Genomic DNA, 19898 nt, shown 5'->3' on the forward strand with positions numbered 1-19898 from the left:
CAATAACTTACCAACTATTCCTTGGTCCAAACAGCCTGTGTCTTTAGAATAGGTGAAGTTTTCGACGAGAGTTGAGCTCAAGAGGAGCTTTGTGTCTAATGCCCATGATTTCAACGAAGTCTGAACTGCGTCCTGCGCACCTGCTAATAGCTCAATCATCAGTATTTAAAAATCATGTGATTGATGACTCAGTCGGGAATCCGACCTTCGCGATAAACCGATACAGGCAGCCCGGCGAATATACTTCACCTCAACCGTGTTCAGATCCGTGACAGTCCTGCCAGAACACATATCATGCCTCTGAGGTCACTCGCGGCGTCTTATCTGCTTGGTGATCTTGACTCTGGTCAAACTTACGAGATGTCTCTCGTTTTTTCGAGTATCATGATTCTAAATGCAGATACTCATGGTTTCGAGTTCGGCAAGACGCGTTCTTACTATATATGTTAGCTTGCCATCAACCCGAGTTTGATGTTCGCTCTACTCTTATTTGAAATCCCATCGCTTTTTGAACGCTCCCATAGTCAAGCATTGCATTATTCTTACAAAACAATTCCGAGTGCGACGAATGCGGCTACTTCGAGCTATCTTGGAACCCAAAGTGACATTCGACAGATAAGGAACCCGCGCATTCCACTGGCAGGTAATCTGCGGCATCTAGAATTGACGGCCATGTCAATGGATCCTGAGCACTTGTCGATGCACTACTGCGTTCTAACGGCAGAGCTGGGGCATGCTCCAACCGTCTAGCAGTCCCACTGTCCCTGTCACCGCTGCTCCCGCGCGGACGATTTCCGTCCGCAGATGGATCCTCGACTTCCCTGCCGATATCGACTAACAGGAAATGTCAACGAACATTGCAGGAACCGAGCATCATGCCATCCCGTCCCTGGTTGCCTCGTGCATTATCACTCACATCCCATGCATGTCGACTGCCGTTATACCTTTGCCTCCTTGTCGATGCCTGCAACTGCGTCCCGCAAGAAGCAAATTACTGGAGAGAACAGGGCAGAGCTAAGGCAGGCTGCGCAATCTCTCCGGAGTTCACATATTGCTTGTCTGACAGTTAAGCCTTCTATTGGTTCTAGACATTCTCGCTGTCAGCGCTAGTCTCTGATGTTCATCTCCAGCATGATCGTGTGAGCAGCGCTATCTAGCCTCGAAGGTCTGATAAGAACATGATAAACCTCCCCGGAATGCCTTCCTTGCTTGACTGCGCCGCACCTAAACATATAAAGAGCAGGGAAGACCTGCAGAGACTGCGTCTACGTCGAAAGATGAGCCGTTGGCAGGCAGTCTGACTAATCATTCACCCGAACGTCCATTCCTTCCGCTCTTTTGATCGCCCATGCTTCTCACTGCCCCTCATCCCCCCTCTCTATCATTACCCAAGGTCTCCTGATCTCTTCAATGATATGATACGTATGCTTGTCGACGGCTGCAGCAAGCATACTCATTCCGTGACGGCATGGGTCTCCTCTTCTCATGCTCATAAAGCATGATAACAGATTATAGCGTCCTCGAGCCATATGGGACTAACTCCAAGGCAAAAGTGTAACATTTGTCAATCTACTAACACTACAAATGAAAGGAACGTGGAAGGCATCGCACTCAACGAACCTCTTCGATTGCTTGGAACAGAGTCAGATGTCAAGTTTAGTGGTTTCAAGTGCGTACTATGTGATGAGATGAAAATAGCGAATGCGTTCGTCTCTATCATGCAAAAATATCACGAGTTGCTTGAGGCTGTCGAATTATGTCCCAACACACGAACAGGAATCATGGGGATATACGAAGAATCGGTAACCGAAGGAAGATTATGACGGTCACAGGACGATAGACGAAAGAATCATGAAAGGCAAAACCCAAACCAAGCGCCACATAGATGAAACAGGGTGATTAAAACAGTATCCGGGCCTATGCAGAGAGGCCACTGACATCAAGGAAATTACACAAGCTCACACATGCATCTTTCAGCGTCTTCTCAGTTTTCCACTCGAGCTCGTTCTGTGACCTAGTTGCCACTGCAACGCACGAGCCAACATCACCAGCACGACGTCCAGCCGCTTTCCGGGGAATGGGCTTGGAAGACACGCTTTCCATGGTGCTTACCACCTCCATCACAGAATGACCGCGCCCCGTGCCGAGGTTGAAGGTGCGGAAGTTCTCAGCCAACTTGCCTCCATTGGCGGCACTGAGAGCAGCGATGTGCCCTCGGGCGAGATCGGTAACGTGGATGAAGTCGCGGACGGCAGTGCCGTCCTCAGTGTCCCAGTCTGTGCCGAACATTTGCAGTTCCGCATATTGCCCGGTCATGACTTTGACAACCACCGGTAGGAGATTGGTGGGTATTTGGCGGGGATCCTCGCCAAGGAGACCTGACTCATCGCATCCAATTGGGTTGAAATACCGGAGAGCGACAATGGTCCATTCTGGATCGGAGGCCGCGAGGTCTGCTAAGATGGCCTCGCAAATCCATTTAGTGCGGCCGTAAGGGTTGGTGATGCCTGTGCAGCCGGCCTGGACAAGTTGCTCGGATCCGTTGTGGTCCATGAAGGTCTCGTCTTTGTGAACGCAGAGTTCCTCTTTCAGCGGCAGGCCAGAGGTGGCCAAGGTACCATACACGGTGGCAGAGGATGAGAAGATAAAGGTCTTGATGCCATAGTCACCCAAGGTGGTAGCAAAGTCGATGAGGCCACTGACATTGTTCGCATAGTATTTCAGAGGGTTCTTGATGCTCTCTTCCACTGCTTTGTAAGCAGCGAAATGGATGACTCCGGCGATTTTGGACTTGGGGGAACCCCATCTGGATTGGGTTTGGTACTGGTCGAGAAGCTCCCGAAGAGCTACAGTATCCCGGAAATCATGAGCGTGCAGCTGCAAGGAAGGCATGCATGTTCCTTGTTGCTCATGATGCTTGGACGCCAGCAGCTTGATGCGGTCGAAGACGCTCTGGAAGGAGTTGCTGAGATTGTCGATCACTATTACATTATAATTGGCTTTGAGTAGCTCCAATGTTGTGTGACTTCCGATGAACCCGAGACCCCCTGTAACGAGGATGTACTGATCGAGGGGGAAGTTGCGCAGCAACTCCTCGAGATTGCCATCAAACAAGACGGATGACTGCGTCGCTGGCGTATCCACGAAGCCCGGGGAGTTGGGCTCCACCGGAGTGCTTGCATCGGACTGTCGAGGGCTCTCCATTATTGGCAATGAAGGAGGGCGGGGGTTTGGGAAGATGGGAAGTACAACTTCGAAGGTGAAGCAGATCAGGAAGCTTTGGTCAGACAATGACAAGGAAACGAAAGACTTTTATTCGAGAGAGGGTTCGTTCGATGACGGTGGGTGACTCCGAACAGGATCGTGATGAGATCAAAGACAGGAGTTCCCAAATCTTATACTCTTTTGAAAGAACGAGTGGCGGCCCTATGCTATGGTTCTCCGATGTAACCGCTGCTGAATCTGGCCAGCTAGGTTGGGCGATGATATCGTGATCGGTGACTTTGCTTATTTACAACCAGGGAACATGGCCATACGAAGCGAATGGATATCAGAGAAAGGAAGCAAAAGACGAGGTGTAAGAGGAGGATGGCCAAAGAGAAATATTAATTATAAAAAAGAAAAGAGGATGGACAAGAAAAAAAAAAAGGAATAAAATAAATTGGATAGGAATCGGGGAGAGCGAACGATGGTACCAGAGGATCTGGAAGAAGCAGAAGACAAGAGAGAAAGAGTGGAAGAGAAAAAAAAAAGTAAATATAAAGAGTCGACGATGTCAGCGAGAGATCTTATTGGGATGGAACAATCGGGCCTAGACGAAAGACTGACTGACTGACAGAGTGCGTGAGTGAGTGATTCGGTTTGACTTAGCCTTCAGGTTGGTTGGAATCTCGCCTCTTTGGTGATTATTTTTATGGTTATTTTTAATTATTTTTTTATTATAATGGTTGATGACTTGGGACTGGACTCTTCGATCGAACTCTAGACGCCTCCACAGAGACTTGCAGCAGCAGCAACAACAATCAGAGCAAGAGCAAGAGGAAGAGCATCAGCAATTTCGAGCACATCATACATCACCGGATATCCACCGATACGAAACAAGAGAGTACCAGAGTACGGGGAAGACTACCAGAGAGGAAAAGGAAAAGGAAAGGGAAAGTACAGTAAGTAGGTAAGTAAATTGGATGGAGAATTGAAAAAAGCAGGGGCGAAACCAGAAAAAGAAAAAGAAATTGTTCCAGCAGCAAAGCAGAAACAGCAGCAGAAACAGCAGTCGCAGTCGCAGTCGCAGGAGTAGTTGCTATTGCTGCTGGTTCTTACTGCTATTTTGCTGCTGCTTTGCTGCTGCTTTGCTGCATGGGCGAAACCCTGCCCCGCTCTATTTTGGGCTCGCGCGCGCCATTCATCTCTTTTTGCGCTTTACCTGCTGTGTTTTTTTTTCTTTACCACACGCCCCCAGTCCCAATTCCCTTACTCACCCACTCACTCACTCACTCACTCAATCAGATCAATTTACTCTTTTTCTCACTCAGCACCAGTTTATTTGGTTACGTTTAGAAGGCTGACTAGACTACTACTTAATTCTAGTCCTTCAAGGCCCGGTTCTGCCGCAACTCCGCTATTATGGAGCAGCCCACCAGCCCACTTCTACCACCATTACCACCACTAGCCAGAACCCACTTCTAAGTGCAGTACTAATTTGGCTTGCCCGCAAGTGTTGGTGCGCACGGTTTCAGCTATTCTGCTCCTGGTTCCATCATAATCACCCACTATCGTTGTTCATCATGATGGGGCAAGAAAAGCACGTGAGAGACCGCCGCTGTCTCGCCAGTACACGCTCGCGAGTTATCCTCGCCGTCTTCGTTATCATTGCCATCCTCGCCGTCGTCATTCCACCAGCAGTTGTGGTCACTCTACACAAGAAGAACAGCATGGGTCCCAAAGCTTCGGTTTTTGTTCCGCTCTATGTGTATCCTGCTCCCGGAGCCTGGGATCCGCTAGAGAAAGTGTACGTTTTTGTCCGGTCTTCATGCTTCTTTGAGCGTTATCCCAAATCGACCAAAAAAAAAAAAAAAAAAAAAAAAAAACCCACCCCCCCCCCCCCCCCCCCCCCCCCTGCCAACCATACATACGCTTTCCCTGGTCCATGCTCGCTTGCCCCGTGGCATGATACAGGTAACTTCAATGTATGACGGACTCAGCTAAGCGCCACAGGGTCTCTACACATCCCGACGTCAACTTCACGGTGGTGGTCAACCCCGGTAGCGGCCCTGGGCCCGATGCCTTGCCTGACGCCAACTATACCCGGGAGGTTCCTAAGCTCGCTTCCTATGACAATGTTCGTCTACTAGGTTATGTCGCTACCACGTACGCCAATCGCAACATCTCGTTGGTGCGCCGCGACATCGAGACCTATGCGGCGTGGCCGACCAACAGTTCCAACCCCAAGCTTGCGGTTCGGGGCATATTCTTTGATGAAACGCCTCAGCAATACGATGCGAATTCCTTGGCATATCTTCACGAGCTGACGGCCGTGGTGAAGAGCCATCCTGGCCTTGGGCCGGATAATTATGTACGTGAGACGTTTCTTTCCGTTTTCCACGTATTTTCATTACCAGCCGGCCCGGGGACAATGTCCCTCCCCATACATGGTTACTTACATAACTTTCCTTACCAAAATTCCGGTTCCCGGTATCTTGGAGACGGCTCCACCCCTCTATGATTTTCCTTGCTCCACTGTCCATTTTTTGGTCTTTGCCGGTTGAATATTTTTTTTTTCTCCTCTCATCGAAGGAGAAAAAAAAGATCATCGACAACGCAGAGCTCATTGTTGAATCCCGCCCCCTTTGTTTCTTTTCGATGACCCGAATTTCCACCCGGTCCGGATCGGATCGCCGTTTGGGCTGTTCAGTGTTGTTTCTCTCCCTTGAAAAAGATGGATGGGAAAGAGAGAAACTCGGCTAGTTTCTAGCTCGGCTCGAGCCTAGTCCAGCCCAACTAGCCTAGCCACCTGCGTTGTTTCTTTCAATCGTTCGCTATTGACATTTCGCCGTTCGTTTCGTGACTAACATCACTCGTTTTTCGCCGCTTGTTGTCCAGGTCGTCCACAACCCCGGCGTGATTCCTGACTCCCGGTACCTGAGCACCGCTGATTCGACCGTCGTCTTCGAGGCGACTTACCAGACCTTCCTGGACCGCCAGGGGGCTAAGCTCTTCCAGGAGATCCCCAACAGCACGCGCCAGCAGCTCACGGCCGTCGTGCATTCGGTGCCTGCCAGCGTGGAGGGCTCGCATTTCCGGAACCTAGTGAAGCAGGTGCGCAAGGTCGCGGATGAGGTGTTCATCACCCATCTCGATACGAATTACTATGCCAGCTTCGGGAGCCAATGGGAGCAGTTTGTCGATCTGATGGCGAAATAATGAGAGTTGCCTTTGACAGGCATCTGTGATAGTGTTGCGCATCTGGTTTAAAAAAAGGGCTGGTCTAGTCTCTGCTGTCGTTCTACAGTTCCTTCTATCATATATTTGGCGGCCAACGGGGGTGGTAGTATATATTCTGCTTTTTGCGTGTTTTGGCGGCTTTTCTCCTCCTCATCAAATCATCAAGGTATCGACTGCGTCGCTTTTCGGATGAATGGAATGAAATCATGGTCTGGTATACGATAGTATAGTATAGCAAAGAGGATTTTCCAGATCATGGTGAATGTGAATGACGTATTTACGAGCTCAATGAGGAAACTGAAAGTCAATTGTCAGCATCGGTACGAATGCCAGTAGCCAGCATACAGTACGGGATTACCACTAAGCTTAATTGAGTCTAGCGCAGTACTGTACATACAGCGGCTGGAAAACTCAGGCAACATCTGAACCTTTTTTTCTCGAAACCAACCAGAAAAGAGACTCACTACGTCCGTACCCTGCATAGGACCGGCCCCATGTTCATGCTCCTTTCTACAGGGCGTTCAGGCAGAAAAGACAAACATGGAGAAACCGACCACCACCCATTTTACTCGACGAGGAGCTTTGAGGGAGAAAAAAGCAAAGACAAGACAGGACAAGGGATTGTTTCCCCCATCCCCCCATCAGTAAATCTCCTATTGGATCTACCCCTTGAAGGGAAGAGTTCTTGGGATATTGCTTCGTTGAATTCTAAACATAAACCTGCAACCATCACCCCTTCCTCCCCCTTCCTTCCTTCCTAATGTAAGAAGTTAGGGCAACGGCAGGTACGGCTGCCGGTTTTATCGAGTATCTTCTTCCTTGGTTTCTGAGTTCTGAGAGTATTTACGTGAATACGTGACATTCGCGTTATTACCGCGGAGGTCGGATGAGTGTGAGTAAGGTTGACAGTGGGGTAATTTTCAAAACGAGCGGAGGCGCAAGAAAAAAAAAAGAAAAGAAAAAAAAGGAAAAAGAAAGAGGCACTTAGCTAGTTCTAGCGCACCATCCACTCCACCTAGCCTTTTCTGTCCTAGCGCGAACCGATAACTGCATCTACCTGGTAGGTACAGTACCTATGAAGTAGTGGTGCTGTGCCTGTGCATTCCTATCCCAGAGGGGTAAGGCAGCGACAAGCAAGAGACAACAAGTGCAAGTAATTAGGACGCATTAGGAACCTCACCGGCAGGCCGGGGTCTTGGCCCCACGCTAGTCAAGAGCAAGAGGCGAAGGTGACGGAAGAACTGAGTCGAGAAGGACTCAATGCATGGCATTCATGCCAAGGTGCTAGTCGCTGGTGACCTATTGAGGCCAGAAGAAGGGGATGTCTAAGGCTGCGCGATAAGTGTCTTAGACCATGAGTTAGATCATACTGTAGTTACTCTTGTTAAAGGGCTCAGCCAGTCTAGACTGCGCTACAAGTCGGCCGGGGAAGAATGAATGTGCAGTAGCTGAAAAGTGTGGAAGTCGCTTGCTTCGCACACTCCTCTTTGCTTCCTGAGAATCGGAATTACGTGCTAGCCAAAGGCTGAGATGTGCTTGGCAATGGTGCCTGATGTGTATGGTTGGCAGACAACGAACATGAGAACAGATCCTCAAGGTTGAGAATAGGTCTATTGCATGGGCCACTGGAAGTGACTTACCTGCAATTTTCGAGCAGAGAACTCACTTCTATACATAGTACCTTGCATATATATCATGCTAGAATTGTGCTTAGACTTTCTCAAGTATGATGATTTTGAAACCATAGCATGAAGGGGAATGGTTTGTGTTACCTGCGAAGCAATTCAGCTGATTTTACACCAACTTGTGGTCAGGGGGATAAACACTTGCCTGACATTGTTGCATGATCAAAGAAGAACTGGGGAAACCAGTGAAGTGGCGAACTGGACTGATCAGTCTGGCAGAGGAGCCAGGCGCTGAAATCAATACAGACTACAGCAGGGATCAGTGACCCTGAAATCGTGGTTTTCAGTATGGGGCCAGCTAAAATGTACCAAGATCGAACATTTAGCAAGAGTGGGGGCATGCTAGGTGTTCGCGAACATGCTAGTAGGGCTGGTTGGTTGGGTTTTTCCGACAGCTGCCACCTTGGGAAAATTCATGCAGAGCGGAAACTGGTGGATAATAGAATGCTGCTGGCGTCTATTCCAAAGAAAGGATTGCCAAGCCAGTCGGAGAGCTCAATGTAGTATCCCGCATTGGGAGACTCACCATCCTGCCAGCAGATGGGTTGATTTGTTCCACAGACTCCTGCTGAGGTGATGAATTGGTGAGGACAAGCTGGTGGATTCGCGCAGGATGAAGGGGAGAGGGTCAGTCAATTTGCGGAGGAAAGAAGTGATACAGGTGCGTTGAACTCGTCTCCATCCATGGGAATGTGCAGGATGTACCCTGCAGGGTGGCTGGATGTACGCCGTAGGCTTCCGAGCCGGTTGGAGGATACAAGCGCAAAAATGTCCGGTCGGCAGCCTGGACGTGGTTCCTAGTCAGACATACATGTAGAGCCTGTACCATCGACGTCTATTTACTGGGTATGAGGTACAGTCCCAAATGACGCTGTGTTGTAGGGATGAAGGCGCAATTTTATTTATAGTGCCGTGGTTGCTGAGGTCGGGTGTCATCGAGCATATTCTCCGCGTCTTCCTCACATCCCGAACCCGACGATCACTGACCATCATGTGTCGGAAATAAACAGCATTTTGAGCTTAACTGAAGAGAAACGGCAACCAACAAGACTGTATGGACCGCCTTGTTCCGTGGACCCAACTTAAGGAGGTCCGCGACAACAAGTAGAGCGTGAGCGAGTCTCGTGATTCTCATTTATGTCACCCTCGGAGTAATTTTCTGAAAATCTTTGTCTCTCCTCAAGAAACGGGTGCCTGGGGGTACGTTACACCAGCTCGTCTCGTCTTAATCTTATTCCGTGACAAGGGAGATTGACGCTGACCTTTGCAGGTACTGGTGACTCGATGGGACTTTTCCTCATTCCAAGAGGGCTGCACTGGGTCGAGGAAGGTTGAAACTCGCCCCGGCTGTCAGCTTGCCGATTATTGTAAGCTAGGCTAGCTCCACCGCCGATCGCACGGAATTCGGAGAAGTGAGACTTAAATCTGAATCGGAACAGCCCCAGCAAAGCTGCGAGGGAGTGATTCCGTTGAGGAGAGCCGATCGGTGGTGAGATCTCGAGATGTGGTATCAGCGGTGTCGGCGAGAATCTCGCGAGGAATGCCCGAGTGACCGAGACAAAGGGATACAGACTCAGCTTCTAGCTCGACTTTTTCTAGTCGGTGTGACCACCCGGTACCAGAATCTGTCTAAAGTGGATGGACTAGTGAGCGGAACGCTCCTCTCCGAGACTGGAGTGTGTCAAATAGAGGGTAGTGTATGTTGAAGGAAGAAGAAAAGTGATATGATAGAGATTAGTATGGAGGCGTTCAGTTGGTTGGTGTAGTGATAAAGCAGGTTTGTTGCTGTATGGACTCGAGCCTGGAGGTTCCGTATACCTGCCTGATGGGGTAAGTTACACCTGAGACGGTCGGTACCTGAGGCATTCCGCACCCCGCAAGGAATCAAGGAAGGAACTCGGGTTAAATTGCCTTCTATAGTACGGTTAATTAAGCATAATTCAATGGCTTCAGGTTCCATCGTTTACTACAATCCCGCGACAAAGAATGAAGCTGAATACTCAACCTGCTACAATGGCAGTCTCATCAAAGGAATAGAAAGACAAGCTGTCAGTGTCAGTGTCAGTGTCAGTGTCAATTTCAATAGTGTCAGGAGTGTCAGTCAGTAAGCGCGAGAGACTACACAGAATCCAGACCAGACTAAGCGATTCTGCAGCCTTCCGTCTTTTGCTCCCCTTCACAGCCAGGCCCGTGACTAACTCAACTGATGTACGTACAGGAAAAGTTTCAAACACTCGGTCCAACACCGCTAATTCGAATTGAACGGCCAAGACACAAACTCCAAAATCGCACCGAGAAATTCCAAACCTGGCCTTCGCTTCGAGCTAAGGAGTTCCTTTTTCCGCTGTTCCTTCGGACTCTTCGAATCCAAAATTCCTTCCCCCATCTGTTCGAACCTAAGAGGCGCGCGAAGCACCAAGTGGGCATCATCTCCGATGCGAACCACCCACTACCGCACGGGCGACTGGAGACCGAAGCGTAGTTAGTGGCGTCAAAAAAACATGGACAGAGGAAGCTGTGCCTGAGGGTCTGGCCACGATCCACTCTTCTCCCAGGGGCCATCCAGGCACGCCGGACGATCATCTTCCCGATCGGGTCAAACCAGGAGGTGTTTTTCCCTCGGCACTTCCTCTCGCTGTGGATCAAAGTCCCAGAAGTTGGATTTTTTGGTTCAGGAACAAGGCACACCAAACTTAATCGAGTAAATACGTTGTGGATTCAGGAACAGCCGTCGATTCAGATGAGTGGGAAAACAACATTGTTTGCTTTTCTCAGAGAAAGGGGAGTGGGGTTGTGAGTTGGTGTGCCCTCAGGGAATGGACAGAGGCTCGGAGAGAGAGAGGAGAGAAGGATGATGATGATGATGATGATGATGATGATGATGATGATGATGATGATGATTAGTGCCGCTAACCAGCGAAGGGCCGGATAAATTCTCAGCTGAGCCAGGATCCTAAACTCTATCATATCTTGAGTCAGATCAATGGCCCATCACCTCCTTTCCCAGTGAGGTCATCCAGTGATATGCATGCACTGTGTCTACAGTCCAGGATTGCCACGCCACCGATCTCAACATTCGCTAGCACGCCTCGGCTAGTCGATTTACTTCTCGATGATTCACGGAAGCCGTTTTCGATCGAGTCAGATTCTGAGCGTCTTGAACCATGGTTCACACTCTGATCGCTTGTATCAGATGTCCTCCTCTACTGCTATGTATAGGACCCAAATCCAAGATCTGGGGAGGGGGGACCCTCCCTCAGGTCCAGATAGAAGAAAATTACCTCGAGACTGAAAATTACCCGCTGAAAGAATGGGCGGTAAGAATACATCTAGCGAAGCCGGCTAAAACACAAGTAGGAACAGACCAACCAATTCTCCACGAGGCTAACCGCAACCGAACCGCGGCCTGAACCGAGCGAGCGAGAGACGAGACAAAAAGAGCGTATTCGGAGCGAGCCCGTTCTGGGTCTAAGCTCTCTCATCGCTGATTCGTCCACTGTCTTCCCTTTGCGACTAAAAGTCACAACTCACGGAGCTAAATCGCGTTAGAGACTCTGAAGGAACAGTGAGCACCTCGTACCCGCAAGTCAGATGCAAAAGCTGTCCACTTGGGCGCTTAACTTAAAATCTACTAGTCGCTCCGTCGCGGTGACCTGAGGTTAGCAGGTTAGCGAAGTTCGAAGCATCCAAAGGCGGTTTAGCGCCAATCTCGAATTTCAATCTCGGAAGTTAATAATCTTATTTTCTCGTTGATGTTTAGTCGCCGGGCAATTGATTGAAAGGAATCTGTTGCCAACAAAAGAACACACGGTCGGACCTCCCCGGCCATGACCCTAAGGATTTCCCTAAGCTCTACTAGTAAGAGCCGAAACCTGGGACTGTTCAATCTATATGGAATACACTAGCGAAAAGACACGAAGGGGAGAGGGGGGAAGCGGGAATGAAACGAGAAAGAACAAAGAGAACTCAGATCGATAAAGTTATCTCTCAGAAGGGCGAATTTTCCGATGTGATGATCTAATCCCCGAAGGTCATCATCATCACGTCACAATCGGCCCTCCCCTCCCAATACCACAATTCAAGCGGCATGGCTTAGATAAGATGGGTAACTGGGAGTAATTTTTGGTCGCGTAGATTTCTGGAAAAAAGTGACAAAGACAAGGCGACTCCTCCCCCAACCATGGATAAGAGCACGTTTGGAGCTCTCAAAGCTTTTCTTGCCTCGGTTCGAGTCCGAGGAGAGATTGTTATTCCTCATTTAGGAATGAGCATTCTACATGTTAAGACTTGTTTGTGGTGAAGAGGAGGTGGCGAGCGATGATGGTTTTTTTTACCCACACATCTCATCATCAGCATCAGCATCAGCATCATTGTTTGTACTGTATCCTTTGGATTCGACTCGTGTGTTGTATTCTGGGCCCCTTGTCCCCTCCGTCCCCTCCCTCTGGGTGAGACATCCTGCAATGATGAGCTGGTAATCCTCCCCGTTCCCCATTCCCCCACCTCTCTCTACGTATCTAGACTACCCCCCGGTATACCGAAGGCGAATTCTGTAAGAGGAAAACGCCAATGCCAAGTCGTGGCCCGCCCACGGTTTGGCCTGAGACATGGACAACAGCAGCAGCAATGGTGTGTCTATGTGGGTGTTGTGTGTGTGTTGTGTGTGTGTGTGCGTATTGAGCGAGTCCTCATTGATGGGGACGATTTTCCGGGCAAGTATTATAGTCTGAACAGTTACTTTCCCGAAGGCGCTGACCTGTTATGGAAGGTGTATATGCTTGAACCGACAGGGGGGTTTCTTAAAAAATGATTTGCAATACTGTGTTTTGTTTTGTCTTCGGTGAGGTAAGACCTGAAAGAGACGAGGATAAGGCTGACAATGATGGGATCAGACTCGGAGGTATGTCAGTATACTCGGGGGGGAAGTTACATGCTACAGCAGTGTATGGACATACTGAACTCTGGACGGGGCAAGGTTGGACCCTTAGTGGTAGTGATGGTGTGATGCAAATCGACTTGTCAAATGTCTCGAGCTATTAATAAGGATGCTTATGACTCAATATGCATCCCCCCCCCCCCCCTCCCCGCCTTTCGCATCAGCTGAGGCAGTGAAATGAATGATGGAGTAGACTCTGTCTGAGACATTGTGTCGCAGGATGTCTTGATCACAATGGCTGGGCGGACGCACTGGGCTTCGAATAAGGACCGGATGATATAGAGAAAAGAACCACGCTAAATTCCTTCCCTGGCCTTGCACTGCTGCCACATTCTTCTCCTGATCAGAAATCAATCAATTCTCAGCCTCGTGATCTAGTCCAATCGACCGCGCGGGAACTCTCCTCGTTTGCTCGGAGCAGATGACCGTTGGTATCCAAATGTCAGATTTACATGAAAAATGGCTAGCTGTGTGCTATAGCGCAAGGCAAATGGAAACTACAATACAATATATGTGTGTGTGTGTGTGGCCATAATTATGCAGACAACGCGAGACTTCCCAAAAACTCCCTGGCGCCCACGCCCACGTCCCATGCTCAGTGCAAGATCAAAATTAGCTTTCATCAACCCCGAGACAAACCGCAGCAATCATCAGGATCTCGATCAGCAGGTTTGAATCCAGTTGTCCAGATCCATGTTCTTGATGACAGTTGAGAAGTTGCCGGACCCGGTGGAGTCGCAGGCGTCGTTCTTCTGAGTCGTCGTGACATCGTTGTTGTTATTGGTATCGTCCCCCTTGGGGTACTCTATGTGGAACACCGGCTTACCCGCTTTGGTGAAGGCAGCGTAGGTGTCACACTCGTCATACTCTGCGCACTGCTCGTTGACGCTCCACTGCATGTTCTTGATGACCGAGGGAATGATGGCGCCCGCGTTCTTCAGGCCGATGGACATGTTGCGGGCATGCGCCTCGTTCGCCATCCAGTTGACATAATCGATGGAATCGGCCTCGGTCAGACCCAGGCCGTTCGTGTTGTCATAGCCATCGACATTGTCCGGGTCGACGCCGTCGCAGCTCTTCTTCTGCGCCATGTCCAGCCGGGCTTGCATGATCTTGCGCACGTTCGGGGAGCTGATGTTGATCCACTTCTCCCCGGGCCAGCCGTCAAGGTCTTTGCCCAGATCGGCGGACTTGAAGTCATCCTTGTCCGGGCGCCAGTTTTCGTAGCTGCCGGCCGAGAAATAGCAGATGACCTTGCGCCCCGCGTCGTGCAAGCTGTTGATGATGGATTGATTGTTGTTGAAGAGATCAATGTCGTAGACGTCTACGTCCACCGAGGTGTCGTTGAGCGTGTACAGCAGCTCGATCTGCCAGGTCGTACCCACGGCAGGCTGCCATTTCGCGGTCGTGTAGTTGCCTGTTGTATTCGTGGGAGGAGAGGGCTCTTCCTCACCACCGCCACCACCGCCCCCGTTGTTCAACCCAACTCCCAGGCCCACGCCAAGGGCAACTCCGATGACCACGATCGCACCAAGGATCGAGCCGACCACGATGAGTTTCTTCTTGAGCGACCAAGCCTTCCAGCCTCGCGCGGGGTAGCCCTTAAGGGCGGTCTCCCCAGCAGAATCCATCTGGGGCAGGGGGGAAGAAGAATTGGCTAAATCGACAATAAGAAGGGTAAATAGAGAAAACGGTCCAAGTGGTTCCCAGGTAAGTAAGGATCAATTAAGGTCGGATCAAGCAACGAGGACAATCCGGGGAGATGGGGAATTAAAAGGGTGGAGAGAAGATTGATTGCAGATTGTAGATTGCTCGTGTCCGGTTAGTCTTTCAGCCCGGTCGCAATCAAACTGGGGTGAATCCAAGCGATGAGCGAATGAATGAGAAGGGAAACGGGGGTGCCTAAGGATGAAGTCCAGGAAAGCTTCGGCTGGTCACACAAGACTCAGGTTCATGTTGTTCAGCAGTGGCGCTGAGGCAAAAGAGGCAAAAGAAACACCAAAAGCCTGATGTCGATCAGGGGGTGCAGGAGATATAATTAGGAGGGGAGCCTGGGTTCAAGTGGTAGATAAGATGGGATCAGAAGCAGAAAAAGAAGTGGTAGGTTAGTACAACTTCGAGTGGTGAAAAGCGCGCTGCGCTGGACCCTGAATGGAAAGAAAAAAGAGGGAAAGAGAGACGGGAAGCGCCAATGCCGGCTGTGGCCGGGCTGACTTTGTCTAGACTCTGGACCCTGTCAATCCTGTCTGCTCTGCTCTGCACCAGTGCACTGAGCACACCATAGTCCGGAGCATTACGCAGTACTGAAGAACACAACGACTCAAACCACACAAAGATGAGACCCGAATTCGGAAGCCTAAAACGCCCAGAACACAACTATCACCACCGGCGTTTGGCTATTCAGCGCTGGGCTGGAATTGGAAAATAATCGGGTCGGCACCTGTGAAGGAAGTCTGGGCAGACTCCTCCTCTGACTAAGGATTGGACCTTGGTCCATAGATGGGTACGGAGAAGATAGCGATGTGAAACTACACCATGTTATTCAGATCTTGTGTCCACAGCACGGTGAATAAATTGGAATCTTATGAAAGTGGTTGAAGATGAATAATGAGAGAACATCATGTCAGCATCCATGGAATGGTTCTTTGTCTGAAGCAAGCCACACCGGAATCGGCTGGAAAGGGTTAAGCCACCCCGTGACCTCCCCACAGCCACCCATTTACCCTAATTGAGTCAGGTTAACGTTAGCTATGGCTGGGCTGGGTGTCGTTCGCCTCTTTCTACTTGTTTGTTTGTCTGTTTCAATCAAGACCAGAAGGATGCAATGGGCGGCAAAACTATCAACGCTTGAAATTACTGGGCCCTAGTCGTAAGAGGCTCGACCTACGAAGGAGAAGGAGGGTCGAGTCACTGAAATATACGGAGCAGATGAGTAAGTATCTTAGGACAGGAAACGAAGGGCCGGTTTTCCGGTCGCGAGATGCCCTAGAAACAGACGATCGGAAGATGACGGTGAAAGAATTGCTAACCACCACCATTCGAGTCAAGCACGCTATAGCCGAGTTGTTTTAAGGTTTCGCAAAGATTTCGCTGGGTTTCTGATCGCTGAAGAAAGTTAGACAGAGAGGGGCCGCGAAAACCCAAGCCACCATGCTCTGGCGGTTTCCCTGCTCAATTTCTTGGCCTTTTTTGCTTTCGTTTCTCTGTTTTTCCTGTCCTTTTTGTCCTTCCATCGGGCCGGAACCTTGCCAATCTTTCCCTCGCTGCCAATCGGATAGTCCCAGCAAGCCACGGACACTAACCGTTCCTTCCGAGATCAGGTACGGTCAGACCATGTAATGCTAATTACACCTGGTCAGGAATCGGTATCGACTGTCGAACGGTGCTTTCTTCATGGTAACTTGCAACACCGTGGTAAATACCATTACATACCAAAACATCCCACAGTCAACCGGCTTGGCAATCACCCGCAGTTGTGCCAAGATCTGCGTTGGAATTCCAAGACAGCCTAAGGACTCCCAAGACCACCAAGACAACACCACAAATCTGCTCCTGACCATTCTTTTCCCTCCCATCCTCCCCCCATCAACCCTAAAATAGCTCTCGGACTTAGACACCCGAACAGTTCTCGATGCTTTCTTTGCCCCTACCCGAAGCAACTTGTGCAAATAATGCACAAGTCGCAACCGTCCGACTTACGCGCTCACCTTTTCTCGTATCCCTCCTCTTGGCGCGCAGGAGGACTACTAGCCGAGTAACCTGACTCGAGTCGCTGAACGCGGTGGACACCTTGGGGGGGGGGGGGGGGTCGTCCTTGGCGCGCATGGCTCTTGCGCTGTCTACCACGTTTCGGTGGCGGAGAATTTGGCATGCTGTGATTGATGGTCCGATGTGATTGATCATCATCATTGGACGCTTTTCGTGCCCAGATTCCGATCTCCTACTGGTTTTTAGTGACTGGTCTACAGGTCATTCTCGACTCCACTAGCTCATGGGGGGTTGACAAGCTCCGTTACGTGGGACACACAACACACATACCTTCAGCGTTAGTTCTTTTTTGCTACTCGCACGTATGTACTCCGAACACAAACATCAAGGCCAAATACTACCTACCTGTCTCCTCCGACCTCCGACCCCCGTCCCTGCATTTCCCACGGTAAACCGGCTCAACCCTTGGCTCGTCTGTTGGGCTGGCATGGCATGGCATGGCCATTCTGCCCTTCTCCATTTTTTTTTTCTCTGGACTCACTCTGCACCCGACTGGCCTGGCCGTCTGAATCCTACAGGGATACCCGCTGCAGCATATCTGCTGACCTGGCAGAGATTTTTTTCTTGTTGTGTGTTCACTTTTCGCCCGTTTGTTGTCTCGCGAACGAAAACGGAGGAATCTTCTATGATTAGCCACGGTAGACGGCAGGAGACCATCGTCCAGGCCAGCCACCGCGGCCGTCCCTGACTGACCCTGGCAGGTAGGTGTCAACCTAAGCTTGACCTGCAGGCGTCGGGTTTGCAATTGCACGGGGCCAAAAGGTCCTTAAGGTAGGACGGTTGTCAGGTTGAGTTTTCGAGGCGCGTAGCACAGAACACAAGGGAGAAAAAAAAAGGAACGGAGATGGATGGGGCTGAGCAAAAGCTGAAGGGGGGCCGGCGCTTCAGAAGAGGCGATAGTTCAAACATTTACTGTACTGTCTAGCGATGTTTGCAGTCAGGAGGTATCTTGTTAGCCTCACAGAAGATCATTGAGGGGAGAAGGAGTGCGCCCATTGTGTTTGTGTTTGGAATTACGAGCTTGGATGGCATCATGACTTCCTCCCTCCCCCAAAGCAACAGCTAACTAACTGAAGCTCAGCCCGACAAAGAGACGATCTCGCGCAGTTCGAGCCTTGTATGCAGCCTCATAGCTCTCTCTCTCTCTCTCTCTCTCATCATCCCGGATGATATGAGAATCTCGCCATCTTGCTATGGTCGAACCCGGGGATGATTACAATGCCAACTCACAATCTTTGGTGAATACGAATATAGTCTCCTCCCTAAACCAGAAGTTCGTCGCTATTTCGAACATAAACCATCGGCATGTCCGTTTGACATCTTATTTTCCCCGACCTCGGCGCCGATCAGCTCTGGGAGACTGGACACATACAGAGTAAAGAAAAAGTCTACCTTGTAGGGGGGGCAGTTGGAAAACTGGCCATCTATCATGCAAGCCTTAGGCTCGTGTACATATCCCGGATTCGACTTGCCTTGCCTTGTCTTGCCATGCCATGCCATACCCCCTTAGCCTCGTCTACGAGTAACTAATAACTCAACTCAAGTCGTGAGGTAAGCCATGGATGATTGAGTTAGTAGGTTTTAAATCTAACTTGCATGATCATAATGAGCATCATCATCATCATCATCATCATCATCATCATTCCATACAAGGAAATCCAAGATGAGGTGTAACGGGGCCCATGTATGATGCATCCAAATACGAGAAACGCTAACTTAGCCGGCAAGCTCCCCTCAAAGGAAAAGTAAAATTTGACAGGACCATACGCGGGGGAAGCGAAACTCACGCCATCGGCTAACTGACTCGGAACTAGCCAAGTGAGGTAGTCTAGCTTTTCCCTCCCGTTCTGTTCCTGCAAGTCAAGTTGATGGAGCGAGAGTTTGTGTGGGGAAAGCGAGTTACATCTAGAATCGGGTATTATACAGCACATAGTACACATCATAGCCAGCTAGTTCCATGTTTCCCCTGTACGAGTAACTTGACTGACGACTAGGTATTCTGCCCCTGCTTACTTAGTGACTCTTAGAGCTAGTGGACCAGCTAGCTACTGAGCCAGCGGGATTCTGGCGCTATAACACCGCTTCTAACAGGGTCCAGACAACCTTCCAAGAAATCGTGTATAGCCTCGTCCGTCTGTCTTTTCGGATCCGACCTACCACCAAGACCACCACCATAAGTGTGAGCACTTAGTATGCAAATCAAGTGATTACCAATAAATCAACGACCAAGCTCAACAGCCCCATCCCCCATACCTGAGGCAGTAGTAGTAGTAGTAGTAGTAGTAGTAGTAGTAGTAGTAGTAGTAAAAATAGGTCACCGTAGCCGACCACCGACCACCTTCAACTTTCCTTCCCGTCTTTTCCCCCCCCTGCCTTCAGATTCCTTCCCCACTCATCCCTTCCCTTCCGTCCCTTTTTTGGGCCCCTCTTTCTCTCCGCCCGCCCATTCCCCACAAAGTGCCATCCCATATAGATTATCAGAAACACACACATCACCCCGAATCAAAATGTTTCTTTCGTATATCGAAAATCTAATCTGAATTCCTAAACATCACCCCCCAAAACAAAGAGAAACCGGCTGAAACCTACTAGAACCCACCCTCACCCCAACACAACCCGGAATTCCAGACTAACCCCCAACATCGAAAGGATTCCTTAGTGTGCATACGCCAAGATCGCCCGGCAGGATGCAGCAGCAGCAAGCAGATGATGCGCTGTCCTATCGCTCGAATTTGACAGGGGCAAAATGGATCCACATCCTGGATGAGGGGTAAAACTTGGCCGGGTCGAATCGAATCGAATTCCCCGAGAAAGCAGGGAAACAAACCGGATCGTACTTTTTTTTTTTTCTCTTTTTTTCCCTTTTTTTTCGTGGGGAGATGTTGGAAGAGGACGTGGGGGTAAAAGGAAAAGGTAGCATGATATGATACTTCACTGCGGAGTAGATGGGGAGTATCTTTGCGCACTGGGTCAACTGGATAGATATACTACATACAGTACAGCAAAAAAAGCTTTTGCGCCTTGGTCTTGAGTGGTGGTTGCTTGCTCATGCTCATGCTCATGCTCAT

The 19898-nt window shown here is 49.9% G+C and overlaps 3 protein-coding genes across 3 annotated transcripts; 1 reads left to right on the plus strand and 2 right to left on the minus strand.

The window, feature by feature from the left end:
• Positions 1 to 1870: 1870 nt before the first annotated feature.
• BO82DRAFT_201095 (NAD-dependent epimerase/dehydratase family protein) lies at positions 1871 to 3577 on the minus strand. Its single transcript, XM_025630607.1, has one exon. It carries the CDS (start codon positions 3202 to 3204, stop codon positions 1918 to 1920), a length of 1287 nt encoding a protein of 428 aa, XP_025486886.1. The 5' UTR covers positions 3205 to 3577; the 3' UTR covers positions 1871 to 1917.
• Positions 3578 to 4460: 883 nt separating this feature from the next.
• On the plus strand, positions 4461 to 6725 carry BO82DRAFT_358922 (spherulation-specific family 4 protein). Its single transcript, XM_025636429.1, has 3 exons — positions 4461 to 5008; positions 5215 to 5572; positions 6100 to 6725. The coding sequence occupies exons 1-3, from the start codon at positions 4788 to 4790 to the stop codon at positions 6418 to 6420; spliced, it is 900 nt and encodes a 299-aa protein (XP_025486887.1). The 5' UTR covers positions 4461 to 4787; the 3' UTR covers positions 6421 to 6725.
• Positions 6726 to 13724: 6999 nt separating this feature from the next.
• BO82DRAFT_369172 (endo alpha-1,4 polygalactosaminidase) lies at positions 13725 to 14693 on the minus strand (the record flags this gene model as incomplete). The annotated part of the gene is made up of 1 exon (XM_025637152.1): positions 13725 to 14693. The coding sequence occupies one exon, from the start codon at positions 14691 to 14693 to the stop codon at positions 13725 to 13727; it is 969 nt and encodes a 322-aa protein (XP_025486888.1).
• Between the last annotated feature and the right edge of the window lie 5205 nt (positions 14694 to 19898).

The sequence above is a fragment of the Aspergillus uvarum genome (assembly GCF_003184745.1).
Source record: "Aspergillus uvarum CBS 121591 unplaced genomic scaffold BO82scaffold_80, whole genome shotgun sequence".
NCBI lineage: Eukaryota > Fungi > Ascomycota > Eurotiomycetes > Eurotiales > Aspergillaceae > Aspergillus > Aspergillus uvarum.